General features: G+C 37.1%; 3 protein-coding genes across 4 annotated transcripts; 1 reads left to right on the top strand and 2 right to left on the bottom strand.

The window, feature by feature from the left end:
- Positions 1-5,837: 5,837 nt before the first annotated feature.
- Positions 5,838-7,399, bottom strand: LOC113750426 (katanin p80 WD40 repeat-containing subunit B1 homolog). Of its 2 annotated transcripts, none has more exons than XM_027294402.1 (4): positions 7,385-7,399; positions 6,327-6,443; positions 6,170-6,238; positions 5,838-6,085 (listed from the first exon to the last, which is right to left on the bottom strand). In XM_027294402.1, exons 1-4 carry the CDS (start codon positions 7,390-7,392, stop codon positions 6,025-6,027), a joined length of 255 nt encoding a protein of 84 aa, XP_027150203.1. In that variant the 5' UTR covers positions 7,393-7,399; the 3' UTR covers positions 5,838-6,024. The 2 variants fall into 2 exon arrangements, with proteins under 2 accessions (XP_027150203.1, XP_027150209.1); XM_027294408.1 differs by having other exon boundaries at positions 5,838-6,082.
- A 3,552-nt stretch (positions 7,400-10,951) lies between these two features.
- LOC113781549 (protein UPSTREAM OF FLC) lies at positions 10,952-14,153 on the top strand. The gene is made up of 4 exons (XM_027327509.1): positions 10,952-11,347; positions 11,463-11,532; positions 11,649-12,551; positions 13,755-14,153. Exons 1-4 carry the CDS (start codon positions 11,113-11,115, stop codon positions 13,948-13,950), a joined length of 1,404 nt encoding a protein of 467 aa, XP_027183310.1. The 5' UTR covers positions 10,952-11,112; the 3' UTR covers positions 13,951-14,153.
- A 3,520-nt stretch (positions 14,154-17,673) lies between these two features.
- Positions 17,674-21,016, bottom strand: LOC113750325 (methyl-CpG-binding domain-containing protein 7). The gene is made up of 7 exons (XM_027294321.1): positions 20,698-21,016; positions 20,190-20,312; positions 19,997-20,035; positions 19,006-19,152; positions 18,602-18,766; positions 18,273-18,502; positions 17,674-17,827 (listed from the first exon to the last, which is right to left on the bottom strand). Exons 1-7 carry the CDS (start codon positions 20,938-20,940, stop codon positions 17,824-17,826), a joined length of 951 nt encoding a protein of 316 aa, XP_027150122.1. The 5' UTR covers positions 20,941-21,016; the 3' UTR covers positions 17,674-17,823.
- Between the last annotated feature and the right edge of the window lie 1,055 nt (positions 21,017-22,071).

Genomic DNA, 22,071 nt, shown 5'->3' with positions numbered 1-22,071 from the left:
AAAAAAAAAAAAGCAACAATTTTAACCTTCTTCTAAGGAAAAGCAAATGAGTTTGTCGGGGAAGGGGATTAGAGGAAGATAACCCTTTTGTCTTGACTCCAGAAAATGGAAATTAGCGTAGAAATTTGAGTTATATGGAACTTTTTTTTTTAAACCTATCGAGAAATAGAATTAATGATGTGGCTTAGTGTCAACTTTTGGTTGCACCATAAATATTAGTATGATTAAATATAACCATAATTCAAACAGCTCTCTAAAGCACGAGATTGTAAATTACCGCACGAATCTTTTCTTCCTTTTTTTTTTTTTTTGGGGGCGAGAAGTTGAGCAGATAGGATGATCTTAATAGGTAATAATTGATGAGTGTTTGAAAGTCCAGAAATCACAATAACATCTCCCTAACTTTGCTACTTTACATTACTTTCTTTTGAACAATGATATGTGGGCTAACTCATTAAACCATTAATCACGAGTTGAGTTGAGTTGGGTTCCCCTGAAACTTGGAACCACTAGTGTGGACTGTGAAGTAGTACCCATGGTTCGAAGACTCGGCCGAGACTCGGCCTAGTCCGAGACGAGACCGCAACGAAACAATACCAAGATACGTGACTCCTCGAGACGTAACCGTGAAGGGTTGAAACGGCCGAGTCACACCGAGTCATCTCGAGTCAACTCGAATTTTTATTATTTTTACTAATTTTTTAATTATTTTTGTTATCATATTCGCTTCTCGCCGAGACCGTGACCGATGTGGAACGGTCCAGGCCGCGATCGCGACAGCGACCGCAACCGCGACTTTGAACCATGATAGTACCATATCCTCTGCGTCTCTCCAAATCATCCCTACGCTGATCGAGTTGCTTATATCCAGTTTCCTGGAATCTCATGATCCCTTCAGCTGTCAAGAATATTCAAAAACTTTCGAGTATGGAATATCCCTTCCCTTCGATCGATGTTTGACAGATGGGAGCTGAAGTTTATACATTCGTTCTTGAATGACGACATGTATGAGCATGAGATATGGATTAAGAATTTTATGAAACCTCCCTTCATAACCCTAACCCTCCTGTTAGATGAACTTGCAGCCTGTATGAGTATGAGATATGGTTTAATTTTGAAGAGGAAGATGCATGTGTTTCATAATGTAGATCTTGTTTTTGGCAAATAGAGCAAATAACAGGAATTTCTTGACTTTTCCAATATCTACCTGAAGAACAAGAATTTGTTCCTTCGCTTTTCTGTCATTGCTTCCGTCTTGCTTGATTTTGGAGGCATAACGTGGTCTGGGTTCTGCCGCATTTTCTCCATTTTTTTGATTTCCTTTAGGCATCTTAAACAAATCATCTCATCGACAACGAAGTCAAAAAGTTTTCATTTTCATGGTTCCCATGACATAATTAGGCTGACCAAATAACATATTATTGCAGCGTGCATTGCATTTTCAAATTTCGAAAACGAGCAGATTGATCATGATGAAAGTCCTTGCTTTTAAGACCCAGATACACGACTCTGATCAGTGCTCATTAAAAAAATCTAATCTGACAACTTTGTTTTGATTGCTTCTTTTTCAAATAACTCTTTTAATACATTACCATGTACTGTATCATTTTATTATACAGCATACATACACACTTCACTCTTTTAAACCAATTGCTATAGTACTAGTTTAATTAAAACTTTCTGAAAAAATGCAATTCAATAGCAGCTGTTGTTAAAAAGATGCTTTTTTTTGTTTGGGGTCAAAGGATGCTCTAAACCTTACAAAGAGAAAGGAGAGGAGAGGACTTGAGAGTTAGACCTCACAATGACTCGGTTAATGTCCTATAACTAGGTTTTGGGGACAAAATATGTATCATGTTATGTACATATACTTGCCAGATATTTATCTCCTAGCCAAAGGTAATAATATAAAATATATATATATATTTCTTTTATATATAAAGCATGAGGAGCGGTTTTGGTGTTAAAATTTTGTGTAATTTTTGAATTTTACTTCTATAAAAAAAAAGTAAAGATTTACTAAGGATAACTACTTAATTTAGTTAACTTCTAATAACTTTCACGCCCAATAACTTCATTTTGTTTTTTATTTATTTGTCAAAAAAAATCTTAACTTCTTTTTTTTTTTTTGCAAAAAAAAAAATTCTATTGATTTTAATAAAAACAACTTCATTTTTCTTAGGTTGCATACCCATAGAGTGTGCTTCTCCTACTAACGTATATATACTTGCCAGATATTTATCGTTTTTGGTAAATTTCGTGGACTTAGAAAGATAAATTGAGCTTGCACGGTCAAACACCACGTGAACATGGGCTGGGGCCATTTGGGCCCCTATGAGCTTCCGTACATGGGTCTAAGCCTTAGATATTCTTGCCCATTTTGCGGACTAAAACCTGGTCCTCTTGTTTGTTTCTTCTTGTTGTCCTCCTCTTCTTTAAACTGCAGGCGCACCTGGTATTAAATCTTTTGAAATTCCCTAACTCTCTAGCCAAAGACGCAATTTATGAAACCTCATATAGGTTGCCTTTGGTCCTCCGATTTCATCGTGTTATTGTAAAAATAAGGAACATTATTGTCATTAACTAAAAAAAAAAAAAAGGATAATGTGATTAAGGTAAAATCGTTTCACAGCACAAACTCATGCAGAGCACATGAAAAGGTAAAATTGTACTACTACAACTACTGTTTTACGATCCGCATGTCCCAATAAACAGTAAAACAACTAGTTAATTACCATGTTATATCATCTTTGCTTTGGCCATAACTGCAACACAAAAAAATAAATTTCAAATATTATGATGAAAAAAAAAAAGATTAATCTTATATACACTGTCACTGTATACACTATCATCATTAGATATATGATGCATGTGTAAAATTTGTTTATATGTCATCTATTCAATTATAATAATGTATACAGTGACAGTGTATATAAAATTTACTCAAAAAATAATAGCATAATATTATTGGATGATGAACATATCATCCGGTTACAATGGATGCTCTTGGCCCGTTAGAAGCGAAATTTCGTAAATCACTCACAGAATGAAACATGGCTGGGCTCGGATCTATTTCTGCCGCACGAACAGAACAATCTGGGCCCATGTCATTCCCGCAAAGCAAATAATACAAAATCTTTCCGTAAAGTCTAGCATTGCTCGTGGATTATTTAATTCATTCACGTCATAGTAAATGGACAGCAAGCTATAGCGGTCAACGAGGGTTGCTGCTGAGCCCACATTTCAATTCTGTGGAAAGTAGCAGCAGTGGTAGTAGTGTAGTACAATAGGAGTAATCAGTACTAATGTGTGAGATTTTAATAACGCAATCATCGGTGGCCCCAAGTCAAATCACAAATGTTTGGTAGGAGCCACGTTCATTAAGAGACTAATAACATTCCCGAAAAAGATCCAACTGGGGAGAGTCAAACTTATTCGACGGATTGCAACTTCTTCTGCGAAATGGCCAACCTGTACTAGATTTTATGGTACGTCTTATGTCGTTTTTGTAAAGACTAGAGCCTAGTTGTACATGACCAATCAGTAAATGAAGATGTGGAGAAATATCCAACATGAAACTTGAATCATAATAGCGGGCCGCAAGGGAAAAAATATTTTTTTTTTAAGTTCATCATTGTTGTTTTTGGTTGTAATAATCAAAGAGTAACTTTGGTGATACTATATGTTTATTTCCAGCAGCTTGGAAGTAGTAGTAGTAGTAGTAGTGTTCCTTGCATTTCAAGAATTACTACTGATTTCTGTACTTCCGGTAGCTTTAGGATGTATACTTCTACTTGAGCACTTGTTTGATTCTTTCGCTGGAACAAACATATGATTGTGATATCTATTGCATTTCCAAACTAAGGAAAATACGTCAAGTATAGGAACGTAGCTTGTGTTGGGGTGAATAACTGAATATTTGTTAGAAGTCCCGTGCTCGTCAAGTAGAAGCTACAATTATTCTAACATAATAGGCAATAAGCGTGGAAATACAAAGTTATTAAGAAAAACTAATATTGTTATTACCACTAACAATAGGTTAACCCAACATAATATGAAAAAAAACAAATGTACTACTAATTTATTTATTTTCATTTAATAAATATGGGGATTGACATGGTGCCATGCTCCACTCTCCATCTCGTACCATGGATACTCGACCTTGTTCCCACAACTATATATTCGACCTTATTCCCACAACTATATATTACTCTTCAACGGTGCTAGTTTAGTTTCTTTCGGATTCTTTCTTGACCCCTTTGTGTCTTCCTTTTGTTTAGAATAGAGTGTATAGAATAGAATTTATCGTGTTTGAAAAAAAAGAAGTAATCCTCCCAATAATGTACGAAATGTGGGGTAGTGCAGTAGCAGCACCAACTTCGGACTCGTTGGGATTAAACATCATCGTTGATTCCCAAGGCTTTTCAAAGAACTATCATCGTTATTGAAGCATCTTTTAGAGTAACAATTAAAGTCTAAAAAATTGTCTCTCTTTTTCATTCGGTAATTGGGATAAGAATAGTCACTACAAAAAAAAAGATTTCTAGTGACAACAATATTTGTCAGGAAAATATACGTATTTTGTCAGGAAAAGTTTTCGTGACACCAATGTCGTCAGAGAAGATTAGTCACCTATACGCCGTCGGCAAAAGGTTTTCCTGACAACTATTGGAATTGTCGTCAAGAAAGGTGTTATTTTCTGTGACGCATCATTAGGAAAGGTAATCGTGATGATTTCATCGTCAGGGAAAGACCTCATATTCTTGACGATCCTTTGTCGGGAAAGACCCTGAACTTTGTCACTAAATTTTTGATTGTCAAGAAAAGTCCTACATTGAAACTTGTGGGGAAACTTTAATGACAATGCAATATCATTTTTCCTGACGACAGCTGCATCACTATAATATATTAATTTCTAATTTGACCATTCAGCCTTTTTAAGCCCAGCAATTTTAGTGACAACAATGACCGTATCTTTTTTTTGAATAATAATTTTTTATTTTATTTTAAAAAAAATTTTAGCAGAGCTTCCCCTTACAAATGGACGAAATCTCCCTGCCAACAAGCCCAATTTCAAGAAAAATTAAAACTCCTGACTAAACCATCGCATATCATCTATTTAGACACTCCATCCAATCAAAATATAAAAGTATGCAAGCAAAATATCAACCAAAACTTCACAAATTATCATTAGTAGGCAACCATAATATGTCAAACCACAAAAGTTAACTATGTCAAACATTTACATATCATCACATTCCATGATTTGAAACCAATATAAACATTGCTATTTCTCCCTAGATAACTGCCATATACCTAACATATGCTAAAACCAAAAGATGGACTTTAATTCCATGGTCAACAAAATACTAGAGATCGATGATATCAAAATAGAAGAGTTCTTCAGTATGAGCCAAAAGCAATCCACAAGTTCACCCCAAACCTGTACAATAAAACCAAGAAAAATCTGAAATCAGAGAAATAATAGAATGGTATGCAAAAGATGTATTTTTGTTATGATGCATGGATGATCACTACAAATTGCTTAGGGACCACCTAATAATGAGTACAAGCAATGCATTAACTTGTACCAGAATAATTACTATGCTGCAAGTAACCAATAATACACCACGAAATACAAATCATAACATAAATTGTTCCACATCTATTTGCTACTACCTAACTACATCTATTTGCTACTACCTAACTACATTACAGCAATACATGATTTATCCAATAAGCCTACAACTAAAGATTAGCATTTCATGATATTGGGTTAGCCAAGAATTAGACCTAAGCATTCTCCACCAGGTCAAGTTGATGGGGCGCAATATCTGTTCAAGCAGATGAAAGCAAAAGGCCATTTCTCACTCAGCTTTCAACCTTGAGTTAAATGAATGAATTAGCAGCCTCCACTTGGCACGACTGCGATCAAGTCCCACAGTCTTCTTGGAGAAACATGTTAGGTGTCAATCCAATATTTGCAACTAAACTACTCAATCAATACACACTTTCCTCATGAAACTAAACTTCTTGAAGTGCTAGATTTAACTCGTGTGCCGACTTGGCAATTGAACCACCTCTTCTGGAAAACCCCAAAACAAATAAGCAACAAAGAAATCATCATGTGCGTACATTGAGAACAGCAATTTAGGGAGAGAACAATCACCTGCAAAGTACAGGCAAGCAACGCTTAACCTTTTCAAGCTCAACAAAGCATGTATTGCAGCGTTCCAACCTTTTGCACCAACCCAACAAGAGTCTCAGAATTAGGAGACTTCAGATAATACGGATAATAAGAGATGTTTTGAGATATTGAATCACACCTTTGCTCTGCCTCAATATCCACTCCTACGGATGAAGGTGCTGATATAGAAGAATATATTACTGACCCAAATACTCTGACCAGCTTCAGAAGCATCTCCAATGAGATATTTTGATGCCTGCAGAATAATATGTATCACATGCCAAGAGAACAGAATAAGTAATCAGCTGGAAACAATTCACATTTACAGGCATGTCAAACCAATAAAGGCATCCATTCAAACAGTTCATGGAAAACCTTTATACAGCAAATTACCTTTTGTTGTAAGAAAAATCTGTGCAATTAGATCTGAGCAAGATAGATAAATATCACCATGTGAAAAGTTTAACTCAAAAGAGTTTTCTATTTATCCGGCACCACGTAAAAATTCAATTAACTGTTTCTATATTACATTGTCACAACGTAAGAAGTTCATTAATAAAACCTGCCTTCTCAAAGTCCAGGGCAAGCCAGTTAAATAGATCTTGTACCTCAGTTTCTTTCATAGCTACCCATCTAACAAAAAGGAAATTTAACACAGAAGTTTCTATTGCCATTTCTCAGCTAGCAAAAGTTTAGATTAAAGCTCACAGCGTGCAAAAGTTGGCAAATGGAAAGTGGGCTGGTAAGAAAAAGATATTAATGGAACAGAAATGATAACTTTTAACTAACATGCACCTATACAAAGAGATGTCAAGGCCAAATCATCATTATTTTTTTTCAATTTACTTTATTATGAAATCACGAGACTGACTTCACTGTACTGTTAGCAAACAGCTTAGATCTATTCCAGATATGTATCATAGATCCAACAAAATTCCAATTGGGCTGGTAAGAGAAAGATACTAATGGAACAAAAATGATAATTTTTAACTAAAAACACGCCTATATGAAGAAATATCCAGGTAGAATCATCTTTTTCTCAATTTAAATAACTAAGAAACAGTGTGACTGGCTTCACTGTTATTTTAGCAACCAGCTTAGATGTATGTCAAATGTCTTGTAAATCCAACAAAATTCCAATTTGTAATAGGCTTAGACTATAAAAGAAGCCAGAGACTGCTGCTTAAACATCTTTACCTGTCCATCTCACTTTCAAGAGCATTTACAGGGCAAATGAGAAGAACTATGACACATCAACATAATGCCAAGAATTATGACAGCAGAAATTTGTCCTGTAAACCCTGCCATTCCACCTTTAATCTGGAAATGGAAGAACAACAGAATCTGAAGTCGCACATCCAGTATAGATAATCACAGTAGCAACTAGCATCGCTGTCATAATTCTCACATCTCAACTCTGTTAGTAAGCTGAATTCAAGCAATGAGATTTAGGCCGTGGTAAGTCACTAACATGCTCCATTTTTTATTGCAACACTGGGATTTCTCCACCACCAAATTATCCTGGGCCATCTTCATTTTTTTCTATATGGGTGATGCATAGGAAAAAGTGTCAGTAGTGTTCGAAGACTATCCTTGCAGTAAGTAGCAAGGATGCAACCACTGAGAACACATTGCTGGTTTCCCCATAGCCAGTCTTAAAATTTCTTTCAGTGTTCCATGCTGACCTGAAATTTATGTATTATCTTCACCCAAAACAAAATACAACTACCTCATATAAAAGCCACTCAAATGTAGTTCAAACTATGTAGACATACGTATAAAAAAGACTGGACAATAGTACACCCATTTTGACTAACCAAGTCGAAATTTCCTCTTTTTTTGGCCATGAAATCCAAACAACATTACCACACTTCTAATCCAATAACCAATATTTGCACCAAGACATATAACCCAAGGAAATATTTAGAAACTTAATTGTAATTTAAGTACATATTCTTAATCTACAACTGCATTGTATAAAAAATAATGCCATTTCATGAAATATCGATCTTTCATCAAAAGGGTAAGCTAAAAATTGTAACTTTTCTGTTAAATAGCGAAGCAACAAAACTGAAAAATTGAGCTGATTGCAAATTCCATAGTCAGACCTGAAAAATTGAATTGACTCACCAGTCAGAGCCGACTGCCAATTCCACTATTGTACTTTCAGTACCTTGAGCAGAGCTGAAAAATTGATGACTTGGAAATAGGAGGAGCAACCAAAACAGGATACCAACCGGGTCAATTTTTAAAGGATCTCTGTCGAGCAAGCGAGCATCAGCAAGAATGATATCAACAAGTTTTCTACTGATTATATCCCCGGGCACAAGAATTTAAACATCTTCCTGGGTTTTGACGAACAGAGAAAGAGAGAGATGAATAAAATACCCACTATAAAAATAAAAAATGAAACCAATTAAGGACAAAATTGAAGGGTGATTTGGAGAAAAGGAACTGATTCAAGACAAAATTGAAGACAAAATTGAAGGATTATTTGATTTTTACATCACCTTAGACCATCGTGTTGTCTCTCTTGTTGAAAGAGATGAAGACAAGTTCGAGTTCGTTGTTGTTCTTTGTTTTTGGAGATATGAAGACAAGTTACAGATTTGGAGAAAGTGTTTCTTTGTCGTTGTTGTTCCAAAAGTAAGAGATACGGAAAAGTGTTTCTTTGTTTCCCGGTTTCCATGTCATAAGTCTGATTTCCTTCTAAATTTTTTTGGGTCCAAAACGGGGAAAAAACTGGTGGGAAAAAAATGGAGGGAGAATGAAAACTTTTCCTGACGAATTGATGTGGGGAAAGTAACTCTAGACAATGAAAAAAATAGAAAAACATGTTTGCCTTCTGAAGGACATTTGCCTGACGGGTTGTCATAAAAGTATTGTTTTTGTAATGAATAGGTTGGTTGTCATGAAAAATTTGTCACGAAAGAAATAATTTTTTGTAGTGAGTAGTGATTCAAAATGTTAAAAAGTCGAGCTTGATCAGAAGCTAGTTCTATGATTCTATCCAGCTTTTGTTAGGCAAAATGTTACGTCAAAATGGCATAAAGATTTTGAGAAATCGTGTCATCTTAAAGTTGTACATTCATCCATATGACTGATATATGCTTCTTGGCCGCAGGCTTCAATGATCAGTCAGACTTGGGAATTTTATTAAGAGGATGTCTTTTCACTTTCCTGCGAACCGCGCAGGGGAGGAAATTACAGCATTACAGAGCCCTCGTTCTTTTGTTTTTTTGGTCCTTGCGTCTTGGTTTTTGTTTCTTATATATTTCTTCTCCCTCCGTAACGCTAAATCCTGACATGCGTCGTGCTCATCAAACATTTTAATCTTTGTAGGAGGGTTTAATTTGCGTTTGTTGAATTTGGAAAAATGTTATAATCATCAGAAGATTTAAATTAGTCTTATCACGACCGTCCAAAAGCCCGCATACAATAATTTGGACAAAATATTTTTAATTTTTTATAAGAGTAAATCTTATATACACAAACTGTATATACACTATCACCGTTTGATTCATAACATGACATGTGTGTAAAAGTTGAATTTCAAATTTAAATTTTGTATAGTTATCATTTATCCAACGCTGATAGCGTATACTGTCAATGTAGCAAAGATGTATACTGTCATTTATTAATACTTTTTATAAACACACGTTTTAACTCTTTTTAAAAAAAAAAAAAAAAATCACATGCACTACACGTCCCGGATGCTAGGCGGAATAGTATAAATAATTTTCAAATAATCTTCACTCCAAGCAGGCTCAATTTCTCTCCACAAATGACTTGTTGTACAATTCAAGCACGCTGCAGTTCCTGGATCTTCTAAACTCTCTAAATTTTTCTGATTTTTAGCATCTGACATTCTTATGGTTTAGACTATAGATGAGTAATTACCTCAGAAATGAAAATGGACTTTGGTTAAAGTAAAGAAAAATTTGAAGTGGATGTGGTTCTACTTCAACATGGTACTACTAATTTGCAAGCAATGGAACTCCAATTAGCCACTGCCGCTGAATCCAAAGACAAACTAATGACATGAATTTTTTAACTCAATCTCCATAACCGTCTGCTCTCCTGTCTCTGTGATCAACAATAACCTAAAAAGACCTTCCACCATCCTCTACGTTCAATTTACCCCTCAATTTGTCTCCTACCACCATCATCGACAAATTAAAGCAACCTTTCCAAATCCTTCCGGAATAGACAGTTTGCATGAGACTAAAACTCAATCCACAGCTTGAAACAAAAAGAAATGTTAGTTAATTCCAACTTGTCATGAAGTTTAGGTTTGAAACTGTCCTTTCCTGGCTTTCTAAGCTAGATCCTACTATCCAACTGAAATTATCCTTATAATATCCAGCTAAAAAGACTCTTTTCACATCAAAGTTCAAACTGGTCAAATAATTCCACACTCTTATGATGCTTGTGATTAAGTAAGTTACAAAAGAAACTAGGGATTATAAAAGTCTTAAAAAGTAAAGAGGACAAGATTTTAAGAGCGGTGGACAGGAGACAACTATTAGTCACACTTGGTAATAGTTCTAGTAGTGCAGAAGTCCGAGCAAGTACTGAAACCAAAAAAGAAAAAAAGGGGGAAAAAATAAAAATAAAAGTAAAAGCACGAGGGTTGATGATGTTTCATGTTTTGTTTGGTAGCTCTCGTCTGCCGCATCCTATTTTGAATCTTTGCTCCCTCCATCTCTCTGTCCACACTCTGCAGTTTTCACACCGCCGAACACCACCCCATTCTTTATTAAACCTGAAAACCACGATGAATATTCATCTATCTCCCTATACTAGTAGTATTTCAAATCTCAACACATTTCTTCTTTAAAATAAATTCAATTTTTCCGATGTATATATAGACTACTTACGACTATAGCTTTTCAACTTGCATATCATCCTCCAGCACTCCAACAATGGCGGGGACGTCAAGGTCGGCCAGGCCGACCGAGCTTCAAATGCACAAGAGATGGAAAGACAGAGACACCAGCCCTGAACGGACCAAAGTCTGGACTGAGCCGCCCAACTCTAAGCTCAAGTCCTCCGACAGAAGGGTCCCCGTTATCTATTATCTTTCCCGAAACGGCCTGCTCGAACATCCCCATTTCATGGAGGTTCCTCTTTCCTCCCCCGATGCCCTCTATCTAAAAGGTTACAAAAATTTTTTTTTCTTATTTGTAGAAACTAAATTGCCAAATTGAATTTACATTAGCTTTCTTCTTCATCATCTTTTCCCACTAAATCTTACTATTTACTTATTGTACAGATGTAATCAATCGCTTGAATTCCCTCCGTGGGAAAGGAATGGCTTCATTGTATTCCTGGTCTTGCAAAAGGTTTGCATGCGACCTTTGATCTCATTTTTGTACAATTTATCTAACGATTTTCAATTCATAACATGAATTGATTTGCTTTAGATATAATTTTTTTTTTTGAGCTTTTGCAAATTCAGGAGTTATAAGAACGGATATGTGTGGCACGATTTATCGGAGAACGATTTTATATATCCAGCTCATGGACAAGAGTATATTCTCAAAGGATCGGAGATTCGGGACGGTGCATTTATAACGAAATCCGATGAAACAGTAATGTGTTCGACTGCGAAATTACCGGCGCCGCCGGAGGGTCCACTGCGAGTCCACTGCGAGGAATTCCCGCCGGTTAAAGCTCCGCGGAGGCGGAACCAGTCCTGGAGCTCCTTCGACCTCCACGAGTACAAGGTTTACACCGGCGAGTCCGCGTCACGCGCCGCAGCTGACGCCTCTACTCAAACCGACGACAAGCGACGTCGCCGGCGAGCAGTCAGAGAGATAGAAGAAGTTCACGAAGGAGAAAATGAGGAGAAAAACAGAGAAGAGTCCCAGAGGATCGTCAGCTCTGATGAGATCACCGAGATCTCACCTCCGCCGTCGGATTCGAGTCCTGAAACGTTAGAGACATTGATGAAAGCGGACGGCAGGATAATCCTACGGTCGGGGGCGGCAGATGAGGATGCGACGGCGCCTGCTTCCAATAGTAATCATCCTCCTAGCGGGAGGAGCAAAGCGTCGTCGGTTTTGATGCAGCTGTTATCCTGCGGTTCGATTGGGTTTAAAGCCTGCGGGCCCGGCCAGGGAAAGGACAATGGATTTTCTCTAATTTCTCACTACAAGGTGAGGTTGCCACGTGGACGTGGTGGTGGGGGATCGAATCACGTGGGGAAGGACGCAGAGACGGAAAGCGTAGGGAGCTTGGCGTCCGGGTTTGGGGGGAGGGTAAAGTTGGAAGAAAAAGAGTATTTCAGTGGCAGCTTAATAGAGACAAAGAAGGACAAATTTCCAGCTCTGAAGAGATCTTCTTCCTTCAATGCAGATCGGTGAGTTGTTGTAGGGCTACTTTGTAATTTTCGTGTAGAATTTTGTGCAAATGACGTACTTGTTTGTCAGCATTGCTGTTAATTAATTGGTCTTTTTGTTGTTGTAAGTATGATGTTTTTGTCTTTTAGTTTTAGAGGGCTCATAGTTGTGTCTTTGGTGTCCCACATTTACTAGCAGTTTTGATTGGTTCTAGGGAAGACATATATTTTGACTTGCATTATGTACACTCACAGCTCACATGCATGTACATTTTCTCTTTCTTTTTTTTTTTTTTTTTTGGTTGCCTGCCACGGTATCCAGGGCTTTGCCCTGACTAATCCGTTGGTCGATCCGGGTCGCACACCTGGCTGTGGTGGGTGAGTCTCCCAACATTTTCTCTTTCTTTGATTATTGCCAGTTTGTTAAGTTAATGTTTAATTTGTAACTAATCAAAAATAGGAATATATTCGATGGTGGTACAACTTTTATTAGCACTTCCAATCAAAAGAAGTGTCTTTGTTCACTTGAGCAAGGAAACTGAAAAGAGTACTCCCCTGATGAATGAAGTGTTAGCATGTGAAGATTTGAAATTAATAAGTTTCTTGCTTGCATCTGCAAGATTCTCAGTCAATGAATTGGATTCTCTGAGAGAGCCTTTACGAGCCTGCGAGTTGATTTTGCAATCATGCTCTGTTCTGATCTTTCTCACAATTGAATGAATTTCTGTACTGGAAATAAAACTCGTTTTCCTTCCATGATCTGGTCTTCGTTATAGTATCAAATTGCCGCCCGTAGCTGTCACTCATTGCATTTATTCCTCACCAATACCAACAAACAGGGTAGCTTCCATTTCTGTACCATGCGAGGATCCACATGGAGATTTTATTGTTGGAAATTGCCATGGCCTTATCTTCTTTTAAAGAGAACAATCAAGAAAAGGTCCCTCATACCTCACTCGGTCCGGACTCCGGCTTCTAAATCCTTTTTCACATGGGTTTCTGGGTTGGGAGGGTTGATCCTTGCTGTCTTGAACACCCCAAAAATTGTCACTACATATAAATTTTTGCCGGACAGTGTGCTTTTCTGACGCTAATTGATGCTACTGTCATGGTAAAGAAGAGAACAACAGACATAAGCTAAAATATTACTTGCAATTAAGTTGGAGGACATGGGATATTCTACGGTTAACTAGCTTCTTAACTGCAAAATACTTTGGCCTGCAGGAGCTCTAAATTGGATCTGGGAGGAGTACAAGAAATGGAGGGAAGCAGAGAAAATTGCAAACCAATGAAGCAAAAGGAAAAGGGTACTATTCTATCCGCGAGAAGGGAAAGCAGCCATGACCTCTCTTGCAGTAGCAGCGGTAGCAGTACTACTAGTACCCTCACTTCTTGTGGTCAACATGGTACAGAAGGATAGTGGTTCAACCTTAGAATTCAGGAACAGAGCTTTAAACTTGTGCATTTGTAGCTTTTTTCTGCCTATTGGTCCACTAATCATCATAGTAGGCTGTAAATTTCTTAATTTTAATTTGTGTTCTAGAATAGAATTGACTCGTACTCCTAGATAACTTGGTAGTGGATACCAATTGAAGGCAACGAAAAATGTGTTACTCCGTGCTGCACAAATCATCAATTCTTTCATAGCATATTGATGTGATAGCTTGAGATAATGAACAAGTCGATAGACCGAGCATATGTGTTGACTTGCAAGTCACGTCGCGGTCAATTTTTGCATATGGGACCGAGTAAATGTGGTGCAAGTTCGCGCAATTAACATAAAGAATGGCGTTTTGACACAAAAAAAAAAAAAAAAAACATAAAGAATGGCGTAACAAATTTTAAAATTATCAATTTACTTCAGAACAGAGTAAAATAAAACTTGTGAGGCCTAGATCCATCAGACCTAGGGACCCACTTTGAAAATTAAAAGACAGAATAATATAAAAATATATTTCTAGAACCTCTTCGCTTCAAGAATATTTGTTGTTGGTGACGGGGGCAAATTTGAAGGAGTTCTGAGTTTCAATGGAGTTTCGAAACCTTAAATTTTTGCATTGGGAGTGAGCCTACTTTTGACTTTTTATTTTTTTCAGCTTTTGAAAAATAAAAAAAATTCGTCCAGACTTTGACTTCTCATAAACCGATGTTCGACATTGACTGCAATCGGTGAACTCGTTAACGTCAATTAACAATGAATTTTCTAATCATAAGACTCAGACCATGGAAAATCACGAATTGTTGAAAATGGGGAGGAAATGAGGTGTGAAAGTTAGAACCGGTCAATGCAACTCGTTATCCAAAATGTTCTTCTTTTTTTTCACCCATTGCTATTAGTACTATTGTTTGACTTTCGAAACAAATGCCGTTCCAGACATTCAGATTCAGTTCACTCTTCTTTCATTTCATTCCTTCCAAGTTCCAAAGATTACCATATGAGGGTTCAGCATGAAAGCCCCCCTCCTCTCCTCAAGCCACCAAAAAAAAAATGTAAAAGAAAATAAAAAAAATAAAGGAGAGAGACAGAGAGAGAAGGATTAAAAAGACAAACAGGAAAAAGTAACAAGCATTGCTTAACACATATTGTACCATGAAAAGAAACCATAATGGGGTTAAATGAATCTGGCCGCCTTTCTTGGTCTTGGGCTGATATAAATGGGACCTCAACTCAAGTGCTTTTCATCCAATGAACCCCGCCTCAGAAATTTTTACTAGTCTAACAAAGGTACTTTTCGGTAAATACCAGCATTATTCCTGACTCTCTACAAAAACAGTGGTCATACTCAGCATTTTCTGGGTTGGATTCGGCCTTTCTTTTTGGTCTCATTGGTTTTTGGCAAATATTAATGTATTCATTTTCTTTGAATTTGTCTAAGGTATAGTTATGGTAGTCTGATAGGACTTACAAGCATATATTAGCATCTTCTTTCTTTTCTTGTGTTAGGTTCATGAGTAAACAATTATGTTCTACGTTAATTCGAAATATGCAAAAAGAACAATTAATATGTAAGGGCTCGAGATCTAATTGTTTAAGTTTTTTGATCAGAATTGAATTCTTGACTTATATATTGAGTTCTCTCGAGGCGTTTCTCCCTGACACCTTGCTTTTTCTTTTTTCTGATAAAGCTTAATATGTTTTTCATCCTAATGTTTTTCCCGATAAGCGCATGTTTTTTAGCCTTGTTGGGATACTGGCTTTTCACTTTTTGAGATCGCACATGCGTTCAGCGAACCATATTTCAAATGGGCTTTGAGTTCCTTTTATTTGGGCCCGCCCAGGTAAGTTTAACTGGGTACTAGGTACCTTGTCTGCCACCGCCCATAAATATTCTATGATGTAGCTAGAGCTGTAAACGAACCGAATCGAACCGAGTATCTCATGTTTGAGCTCTGTTCGTTAAGCAGTTCGAACAACGTTCGTGTTCGTTCGTTAATTTTCGAACTCCAAATCTGTGTTCGTGTTCGGTTCGTTAAGTAAAATTCGTGTTCGAGTTCGAGTTCGAGTTCGACTCGTTTAACATAAACGAGCCGTTCGCGAACATGTTCGAAATGCTCGAATCCAAATTATTTTATGCCTTAAATATGCCATGCAAATTATTAATCATTCTAAAAAATAATTAAAGCACTAAGTGACTAAATTCTATTATTCATTAACTATATAACTAACATTAACATAAAAATAACAAATAAAACAAAGAAATTTGCCCTCCAAATATAAAAGTCCAGCCATAAAATTAACCCTAAAATTTGTTAAATGATAATTATGTCTATGTTCGCGAACGTTCGTTAAAACTCGCGAACATGTTCGTGTTCGCGAATGTTCGTTTAGCATGTTCGCGAACGTTCGTTAAAACTCGCAAACATGTTCGTGTTCGCTCGATTATTAATCGAACAAAAAAATTCGTTCGAACTCGGTTCGTTTAAAATTTCGAACGAGCCGAAACGAACCGAACTACCGAACAGCTCGGTTCGTTTAACAGCTCTAGATGTAGCGTTCCAAACTATGTTGAGACGGTATTCCAAATGTCGCCTAAAGTTCTGCACTACACCAAACCCGAAACGAATGAATTCCGTACTGCCCACAAAACTGTGAAGATTCCAAACTTTCTTTTTTTTTTTTTCAATTTAATCTAAAAAAAAAATTCTCTAGTCAAAGGTGGAAATGTGATTGATAATAGTACATTAAATCCTTTCTATCTGGGTATGTAGTTGAGATATGTCACTTGATTCGGTGGTTTATGTTTATTTATGCCATTCATTTGCTACAGTATTGAATTGCTAGTATCATGCGGGTACGTATAATTATGCCGGTCATCTTAATATATAGGTCGAGTCACATGATCAGAGCTTGAATAAAGCTTTCTTCATATAATGAAATCCCAAATTCTAATTCATTGGAAAAGGCTAAGAAAAATCAATGATAACAAGGGGGGCAAAAAATGAAAAACAGGTAAAGCATGCTTTAGTATTTCTTATGAAACATGCTTTTATGCTTACTAGTATTTAGCATTTCAGTGGTGGAACAATTTGTGCTGCAATCTTACACTTAGGGTGCGTTTAATAAAATTGAAATCTGAAATTTAAAATCTGAATCCATTAAGTTATTGAATTGTTAAATATTAAATCTAACATATTTGAATGCATATCACATTCAGTGATAAGTGAATAGCATATCACTTAATTTTAAGAACAAATTTTACCTAAGAAATTCAGCGCTACTTAATTAATTTTTGGTTACCAAACGATCTGAATATGTTAAGATCTGAATTTATTAAATTTAAGCGTTGAACTGGATTGTCAAATAGGGCCTTAAACATCAACACTTACCTTTTCCCCCACAAAGGTCTTTAAATTGTTGTACTTAAAGCCATAACTGTATTTAAGAAATAGTGGAAGGCATATCTTCAGAAACTGTTGTTCCTTTAGAATACTTTGACCTTAACTACTCCTCTCACAATGTCATTGTAATTTGATATTTCCTAAGACAATTAATTCGTAGAATTCAATTGTTTATGAAAAATGTTTAAGACTCTTGACTAAAAGATCTTTACATTCCACAGGTGATAATAGAAAGCATAAACCACTTTCACTTGCCAGTATTTTAACATCGTAGTAGAAAAGTTTTTTTTTTTTTTAGTTTTTTTTCAACATTTTATAACAAGAACTCATAGGTATATACAGAGTAATCATTTAGTTGAACTATACAACGGCTGCTTTCCGGGGACGCTTACAAGCAACATGAAATCACCTCAATTATGTCTTCTTCTGGGGACTGTCACCAGCCCGTCCTTCATCAACTACAAAGCAAATACAGGCAAATAAGTAAATAGCGTTTTGCTAATTGGCAATCCCAGCTAGATGGACTATATGAACACCAAATTCGAATATTAGATTTGCCCAGAATGATGCATATTTGTCATTTCTTTAGATTTTACATGGGTCTAATATGAGAAACTGCAGGGTTGTTCTTTTAAACCCATAATACAATGGTATTACCATACCGTCGAATATTGAGTGCGACCATCAAGGATTTGAGGTACCAGTACTTCGATTTTGAGAATAATGGTTAGTCCATGTTAGTTGGATGGCATGCTTTCAAGATAGAAACAAAATGTAAGCAACATAATGCCTACTGACCAGATCATTGATTCACCGGATGCTGAGGTTGTGAACCAAACCCTTATGTGACAATAAATGTAGCATAAATTACAAAAAATTGGGCATCTAAACACAGCAAAATACCTTGGTTTACTACTATTTGGTGTGCTGTGATTCTCCACATTCAAGGCTAACCTGAATCTTTCATTCCACTGCTGCTTTACGGAAACCGGAATCTTGATATTGAAGATAAACGGGTTCCACACGTCCCCTTGAGGACTGGCAAGAACCCAATTTACCTTTACTGGTACACTAACACATGACGAAGTTTGAGTTTTGCTTCTAGCACACTGTTTCTTGCGTGAAATGGAGTTCTTCAATCATGAACGGAAGCAATGGTCAGCTAACTCGAGCAATATGACAGATTCTCAAAATTTAAAGCCTGACCTTGAGCTTATAAAAGAAGCACTTACCTTTACAAGACAGCCCAGTTTAAATGCCTTGGAGAGTGGTCTATTCATCTCCTTAATCTCCGCAAGAGCAGCAGATAATGGAATATCTTCTTTTAGTTCGGCTATGTACCTCTTAGCACCTATGAAGGATCGAAACTTTCGCCCACTTCCTGGTTCGTAGTAATACTGCACAATATAAAATGTAATTACATATGTAGTAATACAGCACTATGAAGTTTTTTAACTTGTTATGAGCTTTAGCTTGCAAAATTTTCCAAGACATGCATTTTTCAAGAGCTTTTGACTCCTAAAAGACTGACATAACCTAATTCTTCTTGAGTAAAACTGGATTGTTCCTTGAAAAAAAAAAACCTAAAGAACAGAAACAAAAGGAATTTTGGCTTAATGGAAAAAAGGAGGAGAACCTTGTCCGTTTGGGAGTCATTTTTCCGAGGGACCTCCTCAACAACCCAACCATCTGGAAGATCATAGGGTGACATGGCCGCAGTTTCTCTAGAAGCCGCAATTGGTAAGTGATTTCCACTCAATGGCTCTTCATTAAGTCTCATCATCTGGGGGAAAAACAATTAAATATGAAAATTATTATCCGAAAGAAAAGTTCATCATCTGCATCCTGCAGTCCATCTAACATCAGTAGTGCATTTTAAATTCCCGCATATCTACTTGTAACAACTTACAACAGCACTTCTTGGAGACCTATGGCTATAATAATGATTTACTTTAAATGTCTGTCTCCACTTTTTCCTGTTAACCTGTGGATATATTGTACAATGTTGACCTCTATAACAATGTTTTCACCATGAAAGATACACCGACAAATGGAAAGAGAATGAAAATATAAGTCACTTCTGTCCCAGCTAAGCCAACAGGTAAAAAGAAAATGAATCTCTGTCCTTCATTTCCACAAGAAAAATGGCATTACTCTTATATGAGTTCAATTGGCCGTCATAATCACAAACTGTGCCTTTGCAAATTAAGTAAACTGGATTACATATGTTGGAAATGACAGCACTCTACAACTAATCTTATTAATTTGTTCTGTAATACAACCCGAAACCCAATCATTTGACGATAATAAAGTTCAAAATCCAGAGAGTGTACATGATACTAGATGATAACTACTCTCAAGGATAGGGAAGGGGAGCATTTGCAATCAGAACTTAGATGCACAAACAAAACTCCCATGTCTAATGCAGCAAAATTCTCTGCGTTAACCACACAGACTTTTTGAATAGTGAGAGATATTAGACCATGGTCAGATGCTACCACAATGAAAAAAGTTTGCGCCCTCATTTAAAATTGCCGGGATTTTGTTTAAACCTATTCCACCACGTCAAGTGTAACATCCAAGTAGAAGTTATGTTCAATGAAAATCTAAATTGAAGCGTACCGTACCTTTCCACCGCAAATAATCATCTTCCTGTGCTCAGAACACTGTAATTACAAAAACCACATATGATTGAGCACAAAAAAGAAAAAAAAAACAAATTAAATGACTTTGGAGCTGGAGCAAAGATGCAACTTCTTTAAATAGTGTATTAAGTGAAAAGAAAATAAGTGGTGGGTTGGGAAAACCTTGAGAACTTGCCTTGTAGTGATTGTCATGCCACGTCAAAGCCCCGGGTCTTGGAGTATATTCTTCACCATTGACATATCTCTCAGCTGCTCTCAAAGATCGGAATTTCAGTCCAGTCCCTGGCTCATAGTAGTACTGCAACAGATCACCACCCAATTAACTAGCAACAGAATACCCAATTTGCCACTAATCGTGCAGCAGAAATTGATCAAACCAACAATAATGACTACATAATAAACATGATACATACTTACCAATAGATTAATGACTACTTATCGTGACTCATGAGTCGTGACTACTTTAATCTTTCTATGATTGCGATTCTAATAATGCAGCAGAAAACTAAAAATCAACACGTCACCATAAAGAAACAAGAAAAAAGAAAAAGCTAGGGGCTTGGATGTTTAAGCGGAACAGTACATTGGAGATTACAGGACCGATGAAGAAAATCAGAAATAATGCATGTAAACGCTAAGAAACTCAAACGACAAGAGATTCAAAAAGAAAAACAATGTGGGACCTTGTCAACTCGGGAGGTGTTAGAGCGAGGGACCTCTTGGACACCCCAGCCATTGGGGAGCTGAAATTTTGAATATCTACTAGTGACGGTGGCTGCTGTAGTTGGTGGGTGAATTAACGCCAATTGCGGGCGGCTGGAGTAGTCATCAGCATTAATGTAGTTTGACCTAAGCACCTTCCCCGGCGGTGGCACAACCGTGGAGTCTGACGGTAATGAGGAGGGTGGGGACTTCACTTTCCCCATTGTTGTTGCCAGATGGCCTTAACTTCACTACATGCGTGTGTTCGCCACTTAAGACTTGTTTACCAATAACAATAGGATATGCAGCTTCAGTGCTCACGGCCACGGCAATTGCAATTCACCAGGGAATTAAGATATGCCAACGCGGCAAAGACATGCCACTTCCTCAACGAGAGCGCGCGCCCGCACAAACACACACAAACAAAGAAGGACTATCACTTATCATTACATGTTTCTTGCCATTTTAAGTGGTTTAAATTCACATAGATGTATAGTGCAGCATTCGTCTGATCTGATGATAGTCCAGTTTTCGTCGATTTTTTAATAGATCCAGTTGGGCCATGCCCTTTAGAATAAGCTAGAACACGATTACGCACCCATCTAGTCCGACGGTGTTTCAATACCCGTCGATTTTTCAATAGGCCCAGTTGTGTAAGGTAGACAAGTGAAAGAAAGAAGAAAGTTGTGTGTTCAAATTTTACTGTCAATACAAGAAGCATTGGATTGGGTTACTAGGTGGGAAGGATTCCGGAGAGGTATATTTTTGGCATATGATAACAACTGGAGCTGAATTCACTCAATTTTTTTTTTTTTTTTTCAGTTTAATGGGAAGCTCTAAAAACCTTACAAAGAGGAAAGGAAGAAAAGCGAATGATTAAAAGTAGAATTTCAAATGCATCTGGTTAATGCCTCCATCACGTAAGTTAGGTGTTTAAGAGCTGCGCGCGCTACGCCATGCGAATTTCAATTGTAGTTGGGCCTAAATCGATCCAGGCTGAGGCTTATGGGTGGAGCTCTTTGACGGGCTCCAAAATGTACTCCTTTGTGAACTGGGCCCGACTCCCCGTTTGTCAAGCATGTTACCATCACTCGGTCGATGGACAGTTTTGAGGGACAGTTTCCAAAGGACACTTGTCGATTTCCCACTGGGCTGGTGTAATGTGCACCTTCGGACAAAAACCACACTCTGTCCTCCTGCTCAAACTTATGTGAGAAAATGATTTTTTTTTTTTTCGGGGTTTTGGGTGCCGATATTTTTCAAGTCAGAGGACTAGCCAGCTTTGAAGTTTGAACAAGACGACTACCATAAAGTCTGGTAGGGAAAGGACCGCTTAGCAGCAGTCCCTATCAATT

Source organism: Coffea eugenioides, chromosome 1, assembly GCF_003713205.1.
Source record: "Coffea eugenioides isolate CCC68of chromosome 1, Ceug_1.0, whole genome shotgun sequence".
Taxonomy (NCBI): Eukaryota; Viridiplantae; Streptophyta; class Magnoliopsida; order Gentianales; family Rubiaceae; genus Coffea; species Coffea eugenioides.
The sequence above is the reverse complement of the archived record's forward strand: the minus strand, read 5'-3'. Positions and strand labels throughout refer to the sequence as shown.

Coding starts and splice junctions, on each gene's coding strand:
- LOC113750426 (XM_027294402.1), bottom strand. Junction 6,239..6,326: donor GATATTGAGGCAGAGCAAAG/GTGTGATTCAAT, acceptor TTGGTGCAAAAG/GTTGGAACGCTGCAATACAT. Junction 6,086..6,169: donor TGCTTGCCTGTACTTTGCAG/GTGATTGTTCTC, acceptor GGGGTTTTCCAG/AAGAGGTGGTTCAATTGCCA.
- LOC113781549 (XM_027327509.1), top strand. CDS start 11,113: ATGGCGGGGACGTCAAGGTCGGCCAGGCCGACCGAGCTTCAAATGCAC. Junction 11,348..11,462: donor CGATGCCCTCTATCTAAAAG/GTTACAAAAATT, acceptor CTTATTGTACAG/ATGTAATCAATCGCTTGAAT. Junction 12,552..13,754: donor TCTTCCTTCAATGCAGATCG/GTGAGTTGTTGT, acceptor TTTGGCCTGCAG/GAGCTCTAAATTGGATCTGG.
- LOC113750325 (XM_027294321.1), bottom strand. CDS start 20,940: ATGGGGAAAGTGAAGTCCCCACCCTCCTCATTACCGTCAGACTCCACG. Junction 20,313..20,697: donor ACACCTCCCGAGTTGACAAG/GTCCCACATTGT, acceptor GATCTGTTGCAG/TACTACTATGAGCCAGGGAC. Junction 18,503..18,601: donor AACTGGGCTGTCTTGTAAAG/GTAAGTGCTTCT, acceptor TCATGATTGAAG/AACTCCATTTCACGCAAGAA.